The 20,333-nt window shown below is 42.4% G+C and overlaps 1 protein-coding gene across 2 annotated transcripts in view; it reads right to left on the reverse strand.

Moving 5' to 3' along the window:
- LOC103730574 (desmocollin-3) overlaps positions 1 to 19,533 on the reverse strand; it is a 47,001-nt gene extending 27,468 nt beyond the window's left edge. For both annotated transcript variants that reach the window (XM_029561484.1, XM_017797089.2), the window contains exons 1-6: positions 19,168 to 19,533; positions 8,454 to 8,538; positions 6,123 to 6,322; positions 4,517 to 4,636; positions 1,897 to 2,052; positions 603 to 747 (exon numbers count right to left, since the gene is read on the reverse strand). In XM_029561484.1, the coding sequence (XP_029417344.1) occupies positions 603 to 747; positions 1,897 to 2,052; positions 4,517 to 4,636; positions 6,123 to 6,322; positions 8,454 to 8,538; positions 19,168 to 19,236 (775 nt within the window). In that variant the 5' untranslated portion in view covers positions 19,237 to 19,533. The remainder of the gene's footprint in view (positions 1 to 602; positions 748 to 1,896; positions 2,053 to 4,516; positions 4,637 to 6,122; positions 6,323 to 8,453; positions 8,539 to 19,167) is intronic.
- Positions 19,534 to 20,333: the final 800 nt, after the last annotated feature.

The raw sequence follows: 20,333 nt of genomic DNA on the forward strand, positions 1-20,333 counted from the left end.
TCTTGGAGGTAAGAAGAGTGATAAAACCATACAATGAGAAAATGAAGTAAGACTCATAGCCTGATGGATGTGTACCCGCTATGACTGCAGATCAGGTCATACCTGGTGAGGTGCATGTTAGTTAGAATGGATAGTGTTTGTGCTTCTGATAAGTCGACCCTAGCTCTGTGTTCTATCAGGATGGAGTGGCCATGGATATATAAACCCCAACAAGAGGATACCTTGGTCGGTAAAGTGCTTCCTTACAAGCACAAGGGCCTGGTTTTGCTCCCCAAACCCACAGTTAAAAATAAAGAACTCAGCATGATGGGGTGTGCCTGAATCCAAGTCCAGGGGAGGCAGGGACAGGGGGATCCCTAGATCATGCAGGCCGGCCAGCCTTAGCACGTAGTGACTGCAGGCCAGTGAGAGATGTACTGTCTCGAAAAGCAAGACAGATGGCACCGGAGGAATGACAGCTGTGGTTGCCCTCCGGTCCTCATGTTCATGCTCACATGTGTACCTGCACACATACACACACACACACACACACACACACACACACACACCATCCCAATGTCTAAAAATGCATGCAAACATGTTTAATATGACAATAATCTTACCAAGTCTACTGCTTTCAGGAACTTCAAAGTTATACACGGCTTCTGTAAAAACAGGGTAGTTGTCATTCTCATCCTCCACCTTGATGGGCAGCGGGAGAGGTAAATCTGCAGAATACCCGTCTGCAGTGGATGCATAGGCAATCAGCTGCGAAAGAGGAACAAGCAACTTCACCAATTAATCTCCGAGCAGAAGGAAGACAAGATGCCCTGTAAGCCTCTCTGCAAATCTTTTCAATAGCAAGCCAATGCTTTCCAAAGTATCAGCACTGGACAAAGAGAACCTCATAGCACAAGGGCACTTAGTATTTGGAGGAGACAGTTCAACTTCAAATAAAGCCTAGGTCAGAGTGCAAAGGTCAGAGACGACTCTCTATAAACATTATTCTGAGGCAATCAGTGTCCTTGTAAAGACTCAGATTACACTGCGTAATTTGTCATCAGTAAGCCTTTTGGGGAGAACAATTTAATTTGTTTCCATTGGAAAAAACACTGCATAATCTATAAAGCAGCCACTCCCAGTCTTGGCATTCCGAAGCTTTTATTGTTTACCCCATAGACTGCATATTTGAAATCATTCTTCTAACAAAGCACATTTACTAATATCCTCATGGCTAACTAACCAAAGGAAACGTAACGTCAGCATATAATTGTGACATTGAACAGAACATTTTCTAACCGAAAACAAAGGATGAGGACATCGGTCAGATTGGTTCCTCATCATCTCTTTCTTTTTCTAGAAACAGAATCCATTTTTCCTATGGAGAATCCTTCCTGACCAAACTCAGGGTTGGTTCATAATACCATAACACGTTCATCTCGGGAAAATTATATGAGTCACCCCTTACTGTCTTTATATACTTTCCCACATGGAAGCACTAGACTACTAATCTTTAATTGGACTTGGTCTCCCACTTTTATTTCCTTATCTAGTTCTCAGACATGATATGTGTGTGGAACGAACGCAAATAACTTAGAACAGTAGAGAAAGATCAACTGTGGACATGTTCTTGAGAGGTGAAAATGTACTACTGGCCAGAGAAAGTGCCTGATGAGCAAAGTCAACCTCCTAAAAATACACTGGGTTTTATATTCAAATAAATTTGGCTTTGTTTTAGGCTTACCTAATCAAAGTTGAAATTAAGTGCTGGCCAAACATTCCAAAATATTGCATACTTTACCTGCCTTTGACTTTAAGATACCCCTCTAAGACCAGAGTGCAGAAAAGAAACGAGGAGATGGACAACCAGAAGAAAGACAGCTCATATCAAGTAATATGTATCAATAAAATTCCTACATCAAAAACATCATATTCTTCACGATCCACAGGTCGAGTACAATACAGGTTCCCAGTGTCTCTCTCTATGAAAAACAAATTCAGTGGTTCTTGGTCAACTCCACGCCCACTTATTGAGTAGAAAACAGTATAGTTCTGTGCTGCGTCAGATTGAACCTGAAAGAAAAAAATAATAAACACGTAGAGTCAATTACAATGTTATTTTGGACCCCTAGGCTCCTGTGTTTGGACATCTGGTCCCTACCTGGTTGCACTGTTTTGGGAGGCTGTGGAAACTTTAGAAGGTGGAGCCTCACTGGAGGAAGGGAGTCACTGGAGGCAGGCCTCAAGGTTTGATAGGCAGGCCCTCCTTCCTATATACTCTGTGCTCCCGGATTGTGGACTGTGACCTCCCACCTCACACTCCTGCCTCCATGCCCTCCCCACCATGATGGACTGCATCCGCTCAAGCTGTGAGCCAGAATAAGCCCTTTCTCCCTTCAATAGCAGCAAAAAAAGAACTAATTAGCTTAGTGAGTGCAAAGGAAAGAAAGGGGGAAGAAAAAAGATTTTAAAAGTAGAGGCCAGGGGCTGGAGAGATGAATCGGAGTTTAAGAGCACTGGCTGCTCCTGCAGAGGACCCAGGTTTGGCTCCCAGAACCCACATGGCGGCTAATAACCATCTGTAACTCCGGTCCTAGGAATCTGGCCCCTTCTTTGGGCCTCCATGGGTATTGCATATGCAGGTGCACTTACATGCATGTGGGCAAAACACTCATTCATATAAAATAAAAATAAATAAAAATAAAATTTAAAAGCAGAAGCCAATGAAGGAGCAGAAAGTGGGGCAGCTGGTGTCTTAGGACACAGATGACAGGAGGCAGAGGCAGGCAGAGCTCTGTGAGTTCAAGGCCAGCCTGGTCTACATAGTGAGAGCCAGGATGGCTGGGGCTACAGGGAGACCCTGTCTCAAAAAGACTAAAATGAAAAAAAGAACACAGATGAAGGAAGTATTTGCTTCAGGAAGGTGGTGAAAGGGAAGTATGTGCGTGTTCACAAAGGATATAGGGACTAAGAAGTAACTGGTTTAACAAGGTCATAGCTAAAACTACTCAAAACCACTCTTAGTATGCTTCCCCTGTGTTTGTTATTACAAAGAAGAAAAATCTCACACTGAACAGAACGTAAGAGTGACCGGAAGAATATTTAAACATGAACCAGCACACAGATGAAGCCATCAGAATTAAACAACCAGGGTTTGGAGAGATGGCTCAGCAGTTAAGACCACTGTTTTGGCAGGGGATCTGGGTTCAATTCCCAGCACCCACACAGTAGCTATAAACAACCCATAACTCTAGTTCCAGAGGATCCGACACTCTATTCTGATATCTGTGGGCATTGCACCACATGGGTGCACTTACATACGTGCAGACAGTCTACTCATACACATAAAATAAAAATTATAAATAAAATATTTTTAAAGAATAGTAAAAAAGAGTTGTGCAACCACAACTTTTACAAACATAAGGTGGGAAAGGCAATCACAAGGCCAGGGCCCTGACTCCAGACTCCCTGTCAGAATGCACATTGCCCGTCATGGTCTAGACGCTGCCTCTCCAGCCTCATGGCCTGGCTCTGCCCTCATCATACCCAAGAGGACTGAGCTCTGGAGCTCCTTCTGGGAGCTCTGCTTGCTCTCACCTCTGCACTCCCTCTTCCTCCATAATTATTTACCTGCATGAGACTTTCCTATCCTCTACGACCCACCTCAAGTGTCTCCTCCTCTCAGTCTTTCCTCGCTTTTGTCCCTTAGCTCAAGGCTTGATGTTCACCCCCTCAGCCATCTCAGAAAGCACCGTAATCATCCACCTGCTTCTCTCCTTCACTGGCGCCAATAAACCACTGGCAGTGAGGACCAGGGCTCAGTTTTCTTCTTCCCTTAGTGCCAACAGCAGTGTGTACACAACAAGCAGCAGATACACAGTAACTATGTGTCAGAGTGAGTAATAAGATCGCACAGTGGCTGCAGCTTCTGTCTCTTGTCATGAACACTTCAGCCTTTTCTCATTTCCTTCACTTCGTTACACCCGGAAATTACTCAAAACTCCGAAGAGTGAGCAGAGAGTAACCCACACAAGGGCAAGAGAGGAGCACCCTGGGAAGAGGGGTAGAGCTTCCTGCCCTATGAAGAGAAAGCAGATGGGGGTGCATACTGGAACTCAGGGACAAAGCATGGGCTTAGTCCGGAGCAGGAAGGCCCCCTGCAGAGAGAGTAGGCATGTGCAGAGAGGGGTGAGACACTAAAGCCATGCAGCACATGAACGCTGATGGACACTCCAGGCGGGGCTTGAATGGTGCATGGGTTATGGGAAGCCGGTTCCTGTAAACCACCTCTGCCCCAAATGTCATATAAACTATACAAAACTGAAGCTAGAAATATGTTATGCTGGTTTTGTCAATCCTCATCAGGACCATGAGACCCCCGTGACTGAGGGCCAGTCTCCCAGAGCGCAGGAAGGGAAAAATTAGTAAAGTACACTTTGTGAACATTAGTTAGAGCTGCTTGTTTTGTTAATGCTCATTAAAGATTTAATAAATTGCAATAAAATAGACCTTCTGCTCACAAGGAATGTGCACCTACCTGTTGAAGAAACAGTGGGAAGGGGCCCAAGGAATTCTCTTGCATTGAACAAGGAATTGGTGCCCATCTCCTCTTGGCTCTCCTGAGGACAGTTTCCCTACTGTGTCTCTTCTTCAATACCTGAATTTAGATAATGGGGAAATAAATAAACAGGAGCATCAGCACCTGCTCCGTCTTAAACCAGCAGGCATCTTAGAAACCTAAATCTGCTTAGCAGTTCAGTCTTAGGAGCACTCATGTGCAAGCTGAAACCAGTTCATAAAGCCTTGTTGCACTCCAAGTGTAAGAAAGAACTTAAAGATTTCAAAACTAGAGTGTCTTCCTGACACTGACCATCCTTTCGTCACTCTACCGTCAGCCCCTTGCTCTGTCCAGCGAGGTAGAGCACATGTCCTCCCTGAAGCAGTCTCCACAGCACTTACCTGTTCTCTCTCCTCTCACCCCGTGATCTCAGTTGACCCAGAGAATGGAAATGCACTCTGTCACTGCCCCGACTACCTGCTCTGTCCTTTATGGTAGCCACTGACACCCACTACCATGTGACCATCTATGCTAACTCTAATTAGGCAAAGTGGAAAGCTCTCACCTTCCTTTGCGCTAGTTGTAGGCCAAGTGCTTCTAGAATGTTTCTATCACTGCAAAAAGTTCCACAGATGTTTCAGTGGTACTCATTTTATTTCATGTTGTAGCAAAGGGAGACATTTGATTTCATGGCAGTTATTAATTGTGACTTGTTAATTTTATTAAATATTTAGTAAAGTGCCAGGCAGTCATTTAATTAGCCTTATCAGTTTCATTAACACAGATAGGTTTAGGCCAATTTAAACCTTCCATCATTTTATGACTATTTTCATAATACTACACCTCATGATTAAGTTTTTGCCTAATAAGGCGCTGGGCATGATGGTGCATGCCTTTAGTCCCAGCATTCAGGAGACAAAGGCAGGCTGATCTCTGTGAGATTGAGTCTAGCCTGGTCTACATAGCAAGTTCCAGACCAGCTGAGGCTACAGGAAGACCCTGTCTCAAAAAGGCAAAAAGAAAGAAAAAGAAGGAAAGAGAGAGAGACAGAGACAGAGAGAGACAGAGAGAAGGAAGGAAGGAAAGAAGGAAAGAAAGAAAGAAAAGAAAGAAAGAAAGAAAGAAAGGAAAGGAAGAAAGAAAGAAAGAAAGAAAGAAAGAAAGAAAGAAAGAAAGAAAGAAAGAAAGAAAGAAAGAAAGAAAAGGGAGGGAGGGGAAAGAGAAAAGAAACCCTAGAAGCTAAGGTGGATCAGTTCCCAACCTGACCCTGGAGCACAAATGCCATTAGTTGGACTTTAAAGATCAAAAAAACCTTCACAGAGTGGCATCATTTCCATTTAACACAGGTAAGCTAAGACCAGTCTGTACCTAGTGTTGAGAAGGATTTACAAACAAAAGGGGAGATGAAGCAAGATAAAGAGGATGAGAAGGGAAGAAAAATAATAGGTCCAAAAGTGAGGGAAAGGAAGAGGAGGGGGAAAGCGGAGGAAAAGGTGTGATTTATCCTCTGGTCTTCTTTGCCATTTTTGTGGTGTTTTAAGGAAAAGAAGCACAAGCTTGATGATGCTCCGTGCATGCTGAATACCTGTTTCCGGTGTTCCAGGAGCACAGGAATTTCTCTCTGAGTCTGTGTCTTCGTGTCAGAAAGCCAAATGGTGAACGATCTTTTCTCATCAGACAGCACAACAGCTCTGGCTGTGTATACTGACCCATCATCTAGAACTCTGAAATCAGGATCACTTAGCCTGAATTGGTCTGCAGATCGGAGGCACTCTTTCAAATTAACTGCCAGGGAAAATGTCCAAGTCATAAGGAAAAGCATGCAAAAAGGAAAACAAATGTTAAAGTAATATATATGACCTTCCTGCAAAACCATGAAGTGAAATGACATAAACCAAGCACTTCACATTTGCCAAATGCCTTGCTAGTTCTTTTACTTTCTTAAAAACAATAATTTTCTTTTAGTTAAAAATTGGTTCTTGACTGTATGTTTCTACTGAACAAGGTTCAAGCTTTAATGTGCTTCTAATAGACTTACGAAAATGGTCTTCCAATTAAAGAGGTACTTATATTACACTCATGACAAGGTTAAGCTGTACACCCCCACAGGCACCTGAGTAAACACGAGGAAGTTTCCCTTAACAATGCACCATGAGTCTCCTAAGATGCACCTGTCATTAGTCAGAGAACATACACAAAAGCACAAAGAACAAAGGACGGATGAGCCAGACAGCCAAGGAAGATGATCAGTCTCTGAGTTCTTCTACTGGCACAGTTTTGTGCCTTCTACCCCCAGAGACACAACTCCATGGCTCTCCACTTGAACTCTGTTTGGTGTCTTTCCGCTCTGGAAATTTTGCCTTCTAATAAAAGACAATAATATGTATCAAATACAGCTGTCTCCCATCCCATTCTACTTTTACAGAAACTGAACTGATAATCCTCAGACAACCACGCATAGCCCAGAGAATGTCTGTGCTGTGTCTGTATCTTGATTTTGACCCAAGTCTACCACAGGTGGGTACTTGACCAAAAAGAAGCAAACACTTTCAAGGGCTAACCGTATACTCTTTCCTGTGCATATTTTCAACTGAACGATTCCTTCTGGCCTGTTTTCCAAGTGAACCCCCCACCTCTCCTCACATCCTTTCTTTCCTTCTTTCCCACAGGGGAAAAAAAGGTGCTATTGGTCTAATAAAATTAGCTGAGGCATTTTAAGAAAAAATCACTTTGTTGAAAAAGTAATATTTCTAAAATTCATGGTGGTTTCCTTCAACTACATGAAAAGTCAAGCTAGGCACAGCTGCCCAGCTGCTGAGAATGACAGGCTCCCCAGCTCTTCAGGGCTCCGTTTAGAAAAGGATGATGAACAATTATGTACAGTTCTGAGAATGGAGCACCTTTCCATGCTTCTCCGTAAAGCTACCTCTGGACAGAATACTGCTCCAGAGCTGGCAAGATGACACAAGGGGTAAAGGAGCCTGTTGCCAAGTCTGACAATCTGAGTTCAATCTCAGGACCCCCATGATGGAAGGAAAGAACCAACTCCACAAGTTGTCTTCTGTCCTCCACATGTGTGCTATAGTACTTGCATGCCCACACACATGCACACGCACATGTGCATTGTGCACCCCCTCCACACACAATAAACTAATAAAATGTAATTTTAAAAAAAGAATACTGCCCTGATTTTCTTCAATCTTTATATTTCTGCAATGCTCAGAACCCTAGAGCATTAAAAGTGTGATATTGTAAACTGGGGCTGGAGAGATGGCTCAGCGATTAAGAACACTGGCTGTTGTTGCAGAAGACCTGGGTTCAAATCCCAGCACCACATGGCAGCTAACAACTGTCTGTAACTCTTTCCAGGGAATCCGATGGCCTCTTCTGTCGTCCGTGGGCATTGCATGACATGGATGCACTTACTCACATGTAGGCAATACACACATACACATAAGATAAAAATAATAAATAAAAAAGGTTTTAAGACTTGATATTGTAAACTGTTAAAACATCAATGACAACAAAAACATGACTTAGAAAACTTGCACTAGAATCAACTGCAAAATAAAACAGTTATGGCACTGGAGAAATGGCTCAGCAGTTAAGGGCACTAGCTGTTCTTGTAGAATATCTGAGTTCAAATTACAGAAATTGCATGGTGGCTAACAACCATCAGTAACTCCAGTTCCAGGGGATCTGACATCTTCTTCTGTCCTCCATGGGCATACATATAAAATAAAAATAAATATTTTTTTAATTCAGTTATGAGAACAAAAACTTTAAGATAATACTAAATCATCTCTCTTTAGAAGCAGAGAGTCCAACTGCAGAATGCAAAGATGACATATCATGGATTTTGCAGACTAAGAAAACTAAGTTTCTGTTTCAAAACAACTATTTAGGAAGTTCTCACCTCTTCCAATTATTTTGTCTGCCTCTAGTGTCGATGGTACATTTAATATCACCTCTTTACAGGCTTCACCAGCAAAACTGAAGACCTAGGCATTTAAAAGCATCACATTAGTTCAGTAGAGAATGAGAAACAAAGTCACATGATCATCTCAGTAGATGAACAAGCAGTTGACAAAATTGACAGTTTCCACCTGTGTTTATGATAAACACCCCCCACATTCCAGGGACAGAAGGACGCTTTCTTAATAAAGATCATCAATGAAAACCTGACAGCTGGCTTCATATTTAGGTGACAACGACTGAATGTTTTCCTCCAACATTAGAAAGAAGAAGACGATGATGTTACTCCCACTGCTTCTATGTAGCATTATATCAAATCTCCTAGCCAATAAATTAATCCAGATATGCAAAAGGCTTGGAAAGGAAGAAATAAGCTCTCTCTGTCCGTGGATATCACAACCATGTATATAGAAAATCCTAAGGAGCCTACAGTAAAACCACCAAAACAAATAGATGAGTTCAACAAGACTGTAGGAAATAAGACAAACACACAAAATGGATTGCTTGAGTTGGCGGGAGAACTTACTGAGTAAAGGTGCCAAGCCAAATCTGACAACCTGAGCTTAATCCCCAGAACCCATACAACAAAAGAAAAGAGAACTGACTCCCACCAACTTGTCCTCTGACTTCCATAAGCATGGCAAAACACATGTGTGTGTACACACACACACACACACACACACACACACACAAATAATAGTATTTTGTTTAAATAGATTTCATTCCTGTACAGTAGCAATAATAATAATAAAAGAGAAACTAAGCAAATAATTCCTTTTGGTGAGCTAGAGCAATGACTTAACAGTTAAGAGTACTCAGTGCTCTTCTAGAGGACATGGGTTCAGTCCCCAGCACCCACATGGTGGTGAATGACCATCTGTAACACCAGTTCCAAGGGATCCAAAGTCTTTTTCTGACTTCCACAGGCATTACATGATACAGGTCCTTATATACATGCAGGAAAAATACTCATACACACAAAATAAAAATAATGGTTTTTTAATTCCATTTTGGATGAAATGTTTTGGAATAAATTTGATCAAAGAAGTACAAGATGACACTGAAAATAATGAAACACGGGCAAAAGAAGTTTTAAAAGACCAAATAAGGAGAGTAACATCCATCTTCATAGAATCAGAAGATATAACCTCCAAAGCCATCCAAAATTTATCTCTGTCAATTCCCAGTTTCCGTTTTTGAAAAAGTTGGTAATTAGTCCTTATGGAAGTGCAGGAAACCCAAAATGCACTGTGAAGAAAAGAAAAAGTTTGGAGGACTGACATTGTCTACTTTTGAAATAGTTCAAAGCTACAAATAACCCAAACCAAATAATATTAACAAAATACATAGACAGATAGAATAGAACTGACATCCTGGAAACTGGCCTTTACTTATAGTTAGCTTCCAGAAAGTTCAAGGGAAAGAAATCACTTTTAAAATGATACTGGAACAATTAGATTTTCTTCTACATAAAAGTGGATGTGAGCCCCTAAGCCATACCATGCACAGAAATTAACTCAGAATGGACTACATTTAAGAACTAAGATAATTTTGACGAAAAATTAAGTATAAATCTTCATGATCCTACACTAGGACATAAATTCTTAGATATAATAAGCACAGCATAAAATAACAATGGATCAAACAGGACTTATTTGATATTTTAAAACATTTTCTTTCACATAAAAGGAACTGAAAATCCAACCCACAGAATGGGAGACAATATTTCAAGTCAGATCACTATCAATGATGTCTCCATAATGTATAAAGTTATTTATAACTCAATATGATAATAACACAAAAATAGGCAAAGAATTTGAATGGCTATTATTCAAAAAGACACACAAATGACCATTAAGCAAATAATAACCGTCCAACAGCATAAGGCACTAGGGAAGTGCAAACCTAACCATGGAGATGCCTACTCGAGTGGCTAAAAATGACATTGCTGTTGAGAATGTGGAGGAACTGGAAACTTCATGTATGGTTAGTGGAAATGTAAAATGCTGTAGACATACGGGAAATAGTTTAGCAGTTTCTGAGATAATTAGGCATCAAGTAAAGAGGTGATCTAAAAATTCCACTCTATTTAAAAGAAATGAAAGCTGTGTTCACATAAGCTTGCACACGTTCGTCCATCACAGCACTATTTATAAGGATCAAGAGGCATAAACAGCCCACATGTCCACCAGCTAGTAGACAGCTCAACAAAATGTGATCTGTCCATGCAATGGGATATTACTCAGCTATTTTAAAAAATCTAAGTACCAATCCAGGCAACAACATGGATAAACCTGCAAATACTTAACCCATGACTAAGATTCTTCCAGACATAAAAGGGGCTGTATTTGTATCACTTCATAAATGTGCAGAGTCCCCAAAAGGCAATTAGCGAAATACAAAGGAGATTAGTGGTTTCCTGGCTGCTGGCCAGGAACAGGAAGAGACTGACAATGGGCTTGAGGCTTCTTGTAAAAGCTGTAGAAATGCTCCAGTTTTAGACTGTGGTGATCACTGAGCTTTCTGAAAACGTACTGAAATTCACTGAACTGTTCACATCCTAGAACTGTGTTTCATAGACCGCAAATTATACCTCAGCATGACTTCTTTAAGCAAAACAGGGTACATCACTGATAGCAGCATGAGTCCTTTACCATCTCTACCAACTGGCAGAGCAAGGCTCTTTCAGATGTACAAATTCAGACAAGCATTTCAGAAAAATATAATAATAACCACAAAGGATTTTAGCTCTGATATAATCAAGTGTGAAACACATAGGTGCTTGTGTGTATGTATGTACTTAAAAGGCTAACATAATAATCCGTCAGTAACTGTACGTAGAAATGTTACATAATTCAAGATCCTTATTATATCCAATATTGATATATACTATTAGTAACTGAATTTCTCATACTATTAATAATTTGATCATTTCTTTACATTGATGATTATTTACGTTGTTTTCCTTTTTCTTATTCTACGTGATACTAAACTGAGTATCCATGCAAGTAGAAGGCATTCAAATACCTACAGTACAAATTTCTATGCTGCCTGAAAACACTATAAGTCTGACCGGTTACTGATAATCTGTTGCCAGTGCATTACTATAAATGTAGCTGAACACATCCAAAGCACTGGAATCTATTTCTCCGATCCTCATATACAATGGATTTATGTATCTGATAACTGCCTCGTTTACATTCTCTTAATTCTTTCTGAGACTGAGCACTTTTTCTCACTTTCTTTGCCATTTACCTTCTATTTCTACCTCTAAATCCTCCCTTAGTTTTTTGAGACAGGGTCTCACTTTGTATTCCTAGCTCTGGAACTCACTGCATAGACCAAGTTGGCCTTGAACTCACACTGGTTTACCTGCCTCTGCCTCCTGAGTACTAAGATCGAAGAGTGCGCTACCACGTGTGGCTTCATTTATTTTTTTTAATTGCAGGGTTTTTCAGTTTTAAGATTCCTATTTGGCTCATTTTGTGGCTTTTTTTTTTAGATATTGCTACAATTTTAGTCTACTTAATATTGATTTCTTTTGCATTTTTAATCAACTGTAGTCATAATTCCGTCTGGTTTGGGTTTCGATTTAATTTTTAACTCCTGCTCATATTTTCTTCTAAAATTGTAAATTTAGTTCTAGTCTTTAAATCTTTTGCCCATATGAAACACGTCTTATGCATGATTCGTTTTAGGTATTTGATCCGTTCTGTAGCTACAGAGCTCACCGTCTGGCTCAGGACCCTCACAATGACAGTTCCTTTCTTCATTCATCCTGTTAGCTCCGTGGTATACCATAACATGTACTGAACCCAAATGAAGACTGTTTCTGAGCTTCCTCCGCCATCGTCTCAGTGCACGCATCTATGCCTCCATCAGTGCTCATCATGTTACTCAACACAACATCTTGTCATATCTTGGAGTTCACTCTGGTGACCCCAAACCTTATCGTCTTCCTTTAAAGAAGCTCCTTTCAGCCTTCAAGTCTTTCAAAGAAAATGTGTGATCAACTGACCATGTCTCATTTATATTTTTCATTTTGTTTCCATTTAAATGAGAATTTGACATGCTAGGGCTATTGAAGATGGTAAACATGATGCTCTATCCCTTATTTGTGAATTACATTCTCCCTTTCAATAAAGTATTATAAGCTTTGCTATACAGCTCTTTCATGTTTTTATAGATCGTTTTATTTAGTTATTTTTGTTTTGTTTTTAAAAATCAGGGTTTAATGTACCCCAGCTAGCCTTGAACTTGCTTTATAGCTAAGGATGATCTTGAACTCCTGATCCTTCTGTCTCTATCTTCTGAGTTCTGAGATTGCAGGTGTTCACCCCCACACCCAGCTTGTTAGAGTGCTTTTAAGTATATTAATGACCACATACTAGGAACAGGATTCTTCCTAACCTATATTCTGTCTGTTGATAGCATTAGGAATCATTTTTAAATATGGAAACTTGCTGGCTTTTATTGATTCCAGTGGTTTCTGAACAAACACTGTTGGATCTTCCACAGAGCTGCTCTCATGGCACAATGTCCACTGGAATTCTTTCCATTCCGTACTAAACTTCTTCCATTATTTCCTTTATATATTTTATGTGTTTATTAAGGCTTCCAATAGAATGCTTAAAGGAAATGGCTCTAAGGATCACAATCACTTTGTTTCTAGCCTTAAAGAAAATGTTTATCATTTTATCTTTGAGTCTTTTTTCTTCATTATATTCATTCATTCATTCATTCATTTTTAGACTTTATTTTTAATTCTCTCTCTCTCTCTCTCTCTCTCTCTCTCTGTGTGTGTGTGTGTGTGTGTGTGTGTGTGTGTGTGTGTGTGTGGACTTGAGCTCAGGAGCCCACAGAGGCCAAAATAGGTCATTAGATCCCCCTGAAGCTGGAGTTACAGGTGGTTGTGAGCCACCTGCTGTGGGTGCTGGGAACTGAATTTGAGTCCTCTGCAAGGGAAGCTCTTAATCCCTAAGCCAGCTCTCCAGCCCTGATCAATTTTTACCAAGTATATTTCATTGGGTTTAAACAGTTAGTTCGATACAACTAATTTGTTAAGAATTTCTTTAAACAATACATTTAAAATCTCATTTTGAAATGATCATTTTTTCTCTGTTGACAAATTACTGCTATGTTAAGATGCAGTAATGTATTTTCTGCTCTTCTGAAGCAACCCTTCCATGCATACGATTTTTTAGTGCACTGGGTTTCACTGGCTGCTGTTTATTACCTTTCTCCTATGTGCTGCCTAAGGTGACATTAGAATGTTTTCTAACTTCACACAAACCTCATAAACTGAAGTAAAAATAGTTTTATTCTTTGTTCTTTGAAAAAGATTCACAGTTCCTTATAATTCTGGAAAAATTCACTTATTATAGGTCTGGTGTCTGTGAAGAGTATAGTGTGTTTAGGCAGGCATGGTAGCTCCATGGATGAAGGTGTCTCCCGTCAAGCTTGACAACCCAAGTTCAATCTCCAGAACTCACGTGGTAGAAAGACAGAACTGACTACTCCAAATTGCCCTCTGACCTCCACACATACCTGTGGTACAGACACACACACACACACACACACACACACACACACACATAAATGTAATAATTTCTTTGGTCTTTTTTGAGACAGGGTCTCCCTGTAGCCACAGGTAGCCTAGAACTCACTATGTAGACCAGGCTGACCTTCAACACACAGTGATCCACCGGCCTCTGCTTCCCACATGCTGGGACTAAAGGAGTGCGCCACCACGCCCTGCATGAAAAAAATTTTTTAATATATAAAGACAGTATTAGGTTAACAAAATGAGCTAACAACCTTTAAAAAGTATTTTAAAGTTCACTTCTTTATAAAATATTGCTCCATCAAAAGTGGAACATGGGCAGGTGAGGTGGCTCAGTAAAGGTACCAACTGCCAAATCTGATGATCTCAGCTCAGTCCCCAGAACCCAATGATGGAAAGAGAGCACCAACTCCTGTAAACTGTCTTCTGACTTCCACACATGTGCATGGCATGCACACCTGCACAAACACGTACACAGAGAAATGCATGTAATACTTTTTAATACAAAGGCATTATAATAACCAGATGAACTAATGACCTTTAAAGGTATTTTAAATTTCACTTCTTTGTAGAAGGCTGCCCAGCTGAAAAATGCCACATGGCAGATGACCCAACCAGTAAAGTCATCTGCCACCAATCTTGAGCTCCATCCCTAAGAATTATACAATAGAAGGAGAGAACCAGTCCCACAAGCTGCCCTCTGACCTCCACACATGCATCATGGCATACACCCCACACATACTAAATAAATAAATGCAATTGCAAAAATTTGAATTTTGTACAGCATACAAAAAACTTACTTAAAAAAAACTCTCAAGAGTAATCTCAGATATCTGGTTTGTATATAAAAATATAGACTTGAAATTAGTCTTAAAATGTAACAAACAGTTTTTAAAAGTGATGAGCACCTGCTTAGAAGTACAAAGCCCCGCGCTCAGTCCCTAGCACTGCAATCAATCAATCAACCCATCAATAAATAAAATAAATAAATTTCCCCCTACTAAAATTTGGGGAAAATAAATGGTTTTGTTTCATTTTACAATCTATATAAATTTTGATCATGATACAATTGCAAAAATTTCAGAAATACCATTCCATTTCAAAGATCTAATGCCAAAGAAGGGTGAAAAAAATTAAAGAGGCTATCGGCAGCTTCCTCCTTTGTTACTGAATTTTATGAAGTGAACCCAGAAAGAGTTTCTAAATGACACGGTTCTCCAACAAAGAAGAGAGACAAGAAAGACCAGGGCTGTACTTGCTCAGCATGGATTCACTATCGGTGCTAAGGAAAGAAGGGGAATTGAGGGCACTGACATCCTGCCTAAGGTCAAAGCATCCTTGATGGGGCGAGTGATGTAAGAGTTCAAACCTGTCCTTTCTCCTGTGGACACTACCCTACAAAATGGAAATACTGTCATTCAAATTCTTGCCACCTCCAGGGTAAATGCTAAGATTTGCCTCACGGTAGTCTCAGTAGATGATGCTAATACATTTCCTTCTAACCAAACTCATTGTAAGATGGGCCTTGTGGTTAAAGGATAAGCTTGACTGAAAGTCACCAGAGGTGCCCTTATGTGGAAGGCACCTGACATGGGGTTTACAACCAGGTCAAAAAAAATGCATAGGCTGGGGCTGGAGAGATGGCTCAGGGGTTAAGAGTACTGACTGCTCTTGCAGAGGACCCAGGTTCAATTCCCAGCACCCACATGGCAACTAACTACCATCCATAACTCCAGTTCCAGGGGATCCAACCCTTATTCTGACCTCCTCAGGTATTGCATGACAAGGGTGCATTTACATATATGTAAATAAAACACTGGTGCACATATAATTTAAATAATAATAAAATATTAAAAATTAGTTTAAAGTGTACAGCTTACATTTATTCAGCTGTTCAGAAGCTGCTTCAAGACCTAGTCATCTCAACATGAAAATCAATAACCTCTTTGTTAAAGGCAGCTGATTAGCACCCCTGAGGCTGAGGTTCAGTGGGGTGAGGGGAAGATGATGCTGCATCAGTCTAAATATATATGGAAACTCTGACTTGTTTGGTTTTGCTATTTAGCTCTGACTGGCCTGGAACCGGCAGAGATCCACCTGTCTCTGCCTCTGGAGCATTGAGTCCTGGGATTAAAGGCATGCACCACTATGCCCTGCTTAAACTGTGACTTTCTCCACATAAGGCTTTAAAACAAAAGTACCTGTCCTTTACTTACTGTGTTTGCCTTAATCGTCTTTCACTAATAAAAGTCAATATAATTGCTATATTCCATTTGGTTTTAACTATGTCTAATGTTGTCAAGAGCAAAAATCTTCCTGGTAAAGCAGTTCCATTATTTCGTTAATTGATAATGTACAATCTGAAAAGATGGAAGATACATCTGTGGACACGAGTTACACAGAGGCCACATACTCAGAGGCAGGGAGGTGAGAATTGGGAGCCAGAGTGAAAGAAAAGCCCTTCTAGTAAAATGATAGACTGTCTCCACGCGCATAGCATTTATAAATTACAATAGATAATGAGACTTCCAGGATAGATTTGATACACAGAACAGCACTAAACACATGACAAAGGATCCCATTATCTGTGGCATACAGAAAACAACTGACCTAGCACAAGTCAGCTTCACCATCCCAAAGAGGAAAAAAAAATACTCTCCAGGCTTTCAGAATACTGACTTGCCAAGTATTCTTTTCCTAATTTCTCTTTCTCCTCCTCCTCTTCCCCCTCCTCCTCTCCTCCTCCTCCTCCTCCCCTTCCTCTTCTTCCTCCTATTCCTCCTCTCCCTACTCCTGCCAGGTGTAGTGGCACATCCCTTTAATCCCAGCACTCAGGAGGCAGAGGCAGGCAGATCTCTGTGAGTCCAAGATCAGCTTGGTCCACATAGCAAGTTCCAGGCTAGCTGGGACTGCCTTCCTCTCCTCCTCCTCCCCCTCTCCTCCTCTTCCTCTCTTCCTCCTCCTCCCCCTCCTCTCCTCTCCTGTCCTCCTTCTCCTCCTCTTCATCCTCCCCCCCACTCTCCGAAATAGTACTCTGAGGCAGTTCAGAATCTAGTTGGGAAATGTATGTAAGAAAAATTGTATTTGGGAAGATTCCTCCACCTGCAGGGACAGCTCCTTGGGAGGGACAGGAGGGAGCTAACCTGTTAATAAGTCTCCGATTTGTAATTAAGGCTTGCTTTGAAATAGCCCTCCTCCAAACAGGCCATTGTTTTTAGAGATCCATGATTAATTTCTACAAAATGAAAAGTGTTTCTAAAATGCTCTCTTAATATTGTACTCAAACTTTGGGAATACTGGAGTCAAAAGCACAGTCATGAATTAACACTCGGAAACGGTGGGCTGCTGATCAAGGAAGGCCAAGCTGTGTGTATGCTCCAATATGCAAGTCTCTAAGTATGCGCTAAACCTAAACCCCATGAAATTTATTTTAAAAATAACCTTGATTGAGCATGGCAGGAGGCAGAGTAGAGTTGTTTCTGCTTAGACTGAAAAGTACTTTCCATCCAGGATGCCTGGACCAGCATCCTACTCAGCTGTGACTTTCTGAACCTTCCCCTCCAGCTAACATAAACCCTCAAAACCAAACACTGTCCGTTTCTTCTCTTCCTTCCCTAATCCATGATCAGGGAAAGCACAAAACACTAAATTCATGCTTTCATGGAAGAACTCGTTCATCTTCTGTCACTTTTGGGAAGTCTGTAAGACAGATCAGGGCGTTTATGTGTACAATTTCTTGTCCATAAATGTATCTCAGATCAAGACTACCAATCCAATGTCCATAACTCCCTGATATAAAGAGAGGACAAAGCTCAAACCCATTCTTAGAACTTGGGACTGTGTTTGCCAGCAACCAGGGGTGTCTGAAGCCTCAACACAGAGACGGTAGAGACAGAAGGATCAGGAGTTCAAGGCCGGCCTCCTGCTACATAGCTAGTTCAAGATCAGTCTTGTCTAATCTCTAAACAAACAACAAATAACTAAGATCTGCCAGTCCCAGAGGACCGGCTCCCTAAACAGGCTGGGTCCTAGGGCCTCTGGATCCCTTGCCTGTCTTTGGCTAAGGGAAGAGGTCTTGTCCTCAGCTCCTCTACTTAGTTCAAGTGCTACCCTGGGTATGAAGTTGTGTGGGCCATGGTGCCTTGAGAATTCCTAGTCTTTCCCTTCAAATCTCCTGAGTTCTTGGAGAATTGTCACTAACTTCCCTTCCAGGCGGATTGCCTGCTCAGCGGCGGAATTTCAGGACCTTGTGTACCTACCCCTCAGATTGCTCTGTGTCAGCTCAGCGCTTTCCAGAGCACAGGAAGGACGCCAACCGCACCCCACCCTCAGCCTATACCTTGGCTACCCCAGTCCTCCCCACCGTCACCCCACGCGTTCCCACTGAAACCCTTAAGCAGTATTCCCACACCTGGAGCTCTGGTACACAGGGTACAGGCCAGCAAGACGGCGCGGGTGGCAGCTGGGGCGAGCCCTTTAAGATTTTCTAGGAGAGCCATAGCCTGGAACCCCGTTTCTCAGAGGCAACCCCACGCTGGCACCCACGGCCACAGCTTCTGCCTCTGAGCTCACTAAGGTCCCCACCGGAGGTTACCTGGGGTCCCAGTGTGCGGCTGGAACCAGGCGGTCCCTGGGGTCCCATTTCACGTTTGTGTTTGCTAAGTCAAGTATTCTAAATAACTAGAACACCCCCCTTAAAAAAAAAAAAAAAAACAAAACAAAAACCCTCTGCTCTCCCTCTGCAACAAAGACGCCCGGGGTCAGCATCGCCAGCCCAGTTTCTGAGCTTTGAGAGGAGTTCGAATCGCACCGGTAGCCCACCTGGGACCAGGACACCTCCGCGCAGAGAAGCCGGAAGGCAATTCTTAATTCAGACATCACAGGCGGCGACCCAGAACCCACAAACTGAGTCTCGAGGAGTCCCTCAAAAATCCTTTTCGCCCTTCACCCCTCCAGACTGAACTTGAACTTGCACCTGCGCTGCACCGCTCCACGGTCACCTGCGCTCTACCGTGGTCCGGGGAGCGACCTTGGGCGGATGCACCGGGTCCGCATGCCCAGCCCCATCCAATTGCACCCGCGGGTGTCTCACCCAGAGGGTCAGCAACAGCTGCGTGCGCAGCGCCCAGCACGGCGGACTCCGGGACCCGGCGATGGCCATCGCGCGGGGACAGCGGCTGGAGGACGCGGGAGCTGGGCGCCGAAGCCGAGAGGCGCGGGAGGTGCGTTTCTCGCCGCAGCTTGTCTGGAAGTCTCTCTGGCCTCGTTCTGGCTTCTCTGCCCGGAGCAAGTTCTCTCCTCACAAGGGATTGGATGGAGGAGACGCCGGGCGGCCCCTCCTAGTTATTTCTCAAGTTTTATCACCGCCGGGGCCGTCTGGGAGCTGCCCGAGCCTGCCCTGCGCTCACTGCGGCCGCCAGGGAGCTCACTCCCCAGGAAAGCGGTCTCGGGTCCACCCTGGGCCGGCTCTCCCACGCCCCTTGTGTGCCCCGCGGGGCTGCCGCCCAACCTTCCCGTGTCCCATCGCTGACGCTGCGCCCTGCATCCCCACTACCAACCAAGGCCCGCCTGCCTGACTCTGGGTGCCAGGAACACCCTAGTGATTGGATCAACGGATCCTCCCTTCCACGGAGAGCAAAATCTGGGCTAAGCCTTCAGGTTGAAACAAAACACAGCAGTTCTCCGAACCTCAGTAACCTGATAAAATAAACCACGAGAGAAAAAGTATATGGAAAGCAAGGATTAAAACCAAAGAAAAGAAACCCTAACCTCACCATTTAACCACACCCCAAAAAGTGAATGACTTCCTTAGACGCTTTAATTACTGTCAATTTGTCAAATTTTATAGCTTTCTAAGGTGGAGGGAGGAGGGGATCCACTTGTTCTAGGATATTCAATTATCCTTCAAGTGGTGAGTCTGTTTTGTTTGTTTGGGGGGTTTTTGTAATTATACTAAGATGAAAATTTTCAGATATGCTCACAGGAAAGTCTCCCAGGCAAAACCTGCTCTAAAAGAGGGTTTGCAACTTAGGTGTAGGCCAACAAACATTGGGTTCCAAAGGTAACCAACATTACCCTAAGGGCAAGTGAAGGGAACTTCAGGGACCTGAACTGCTCAAAGCAGTTCAAACGTGTGGGAGAGGAAGAACTGTGATTACCATAGCCCATTGGGTGTCACAGGGGGACATACTCCTAAGGCTAGTGACAGTGGGAGGCATACTCCTTTACAGCACTCCAAACTGAATTCTTTGCCTTCTC

The sequence above is a fragment of the Nannospalax galili genome, unplaced genomic scaffold, assembly GCF_000622305.1.
Source record: "Nannospalax galili isolate Female #2095 unplaced genomic scaffold, S.galili_v1.0 scaffold252, whole genome shotgun sequence".
Lineage (NCBI taxonomy): Eukaryota > Metazoa > Chordata > Mammalia > Rodentia > Spalacidae > Nannospalax > Nannospalax galili.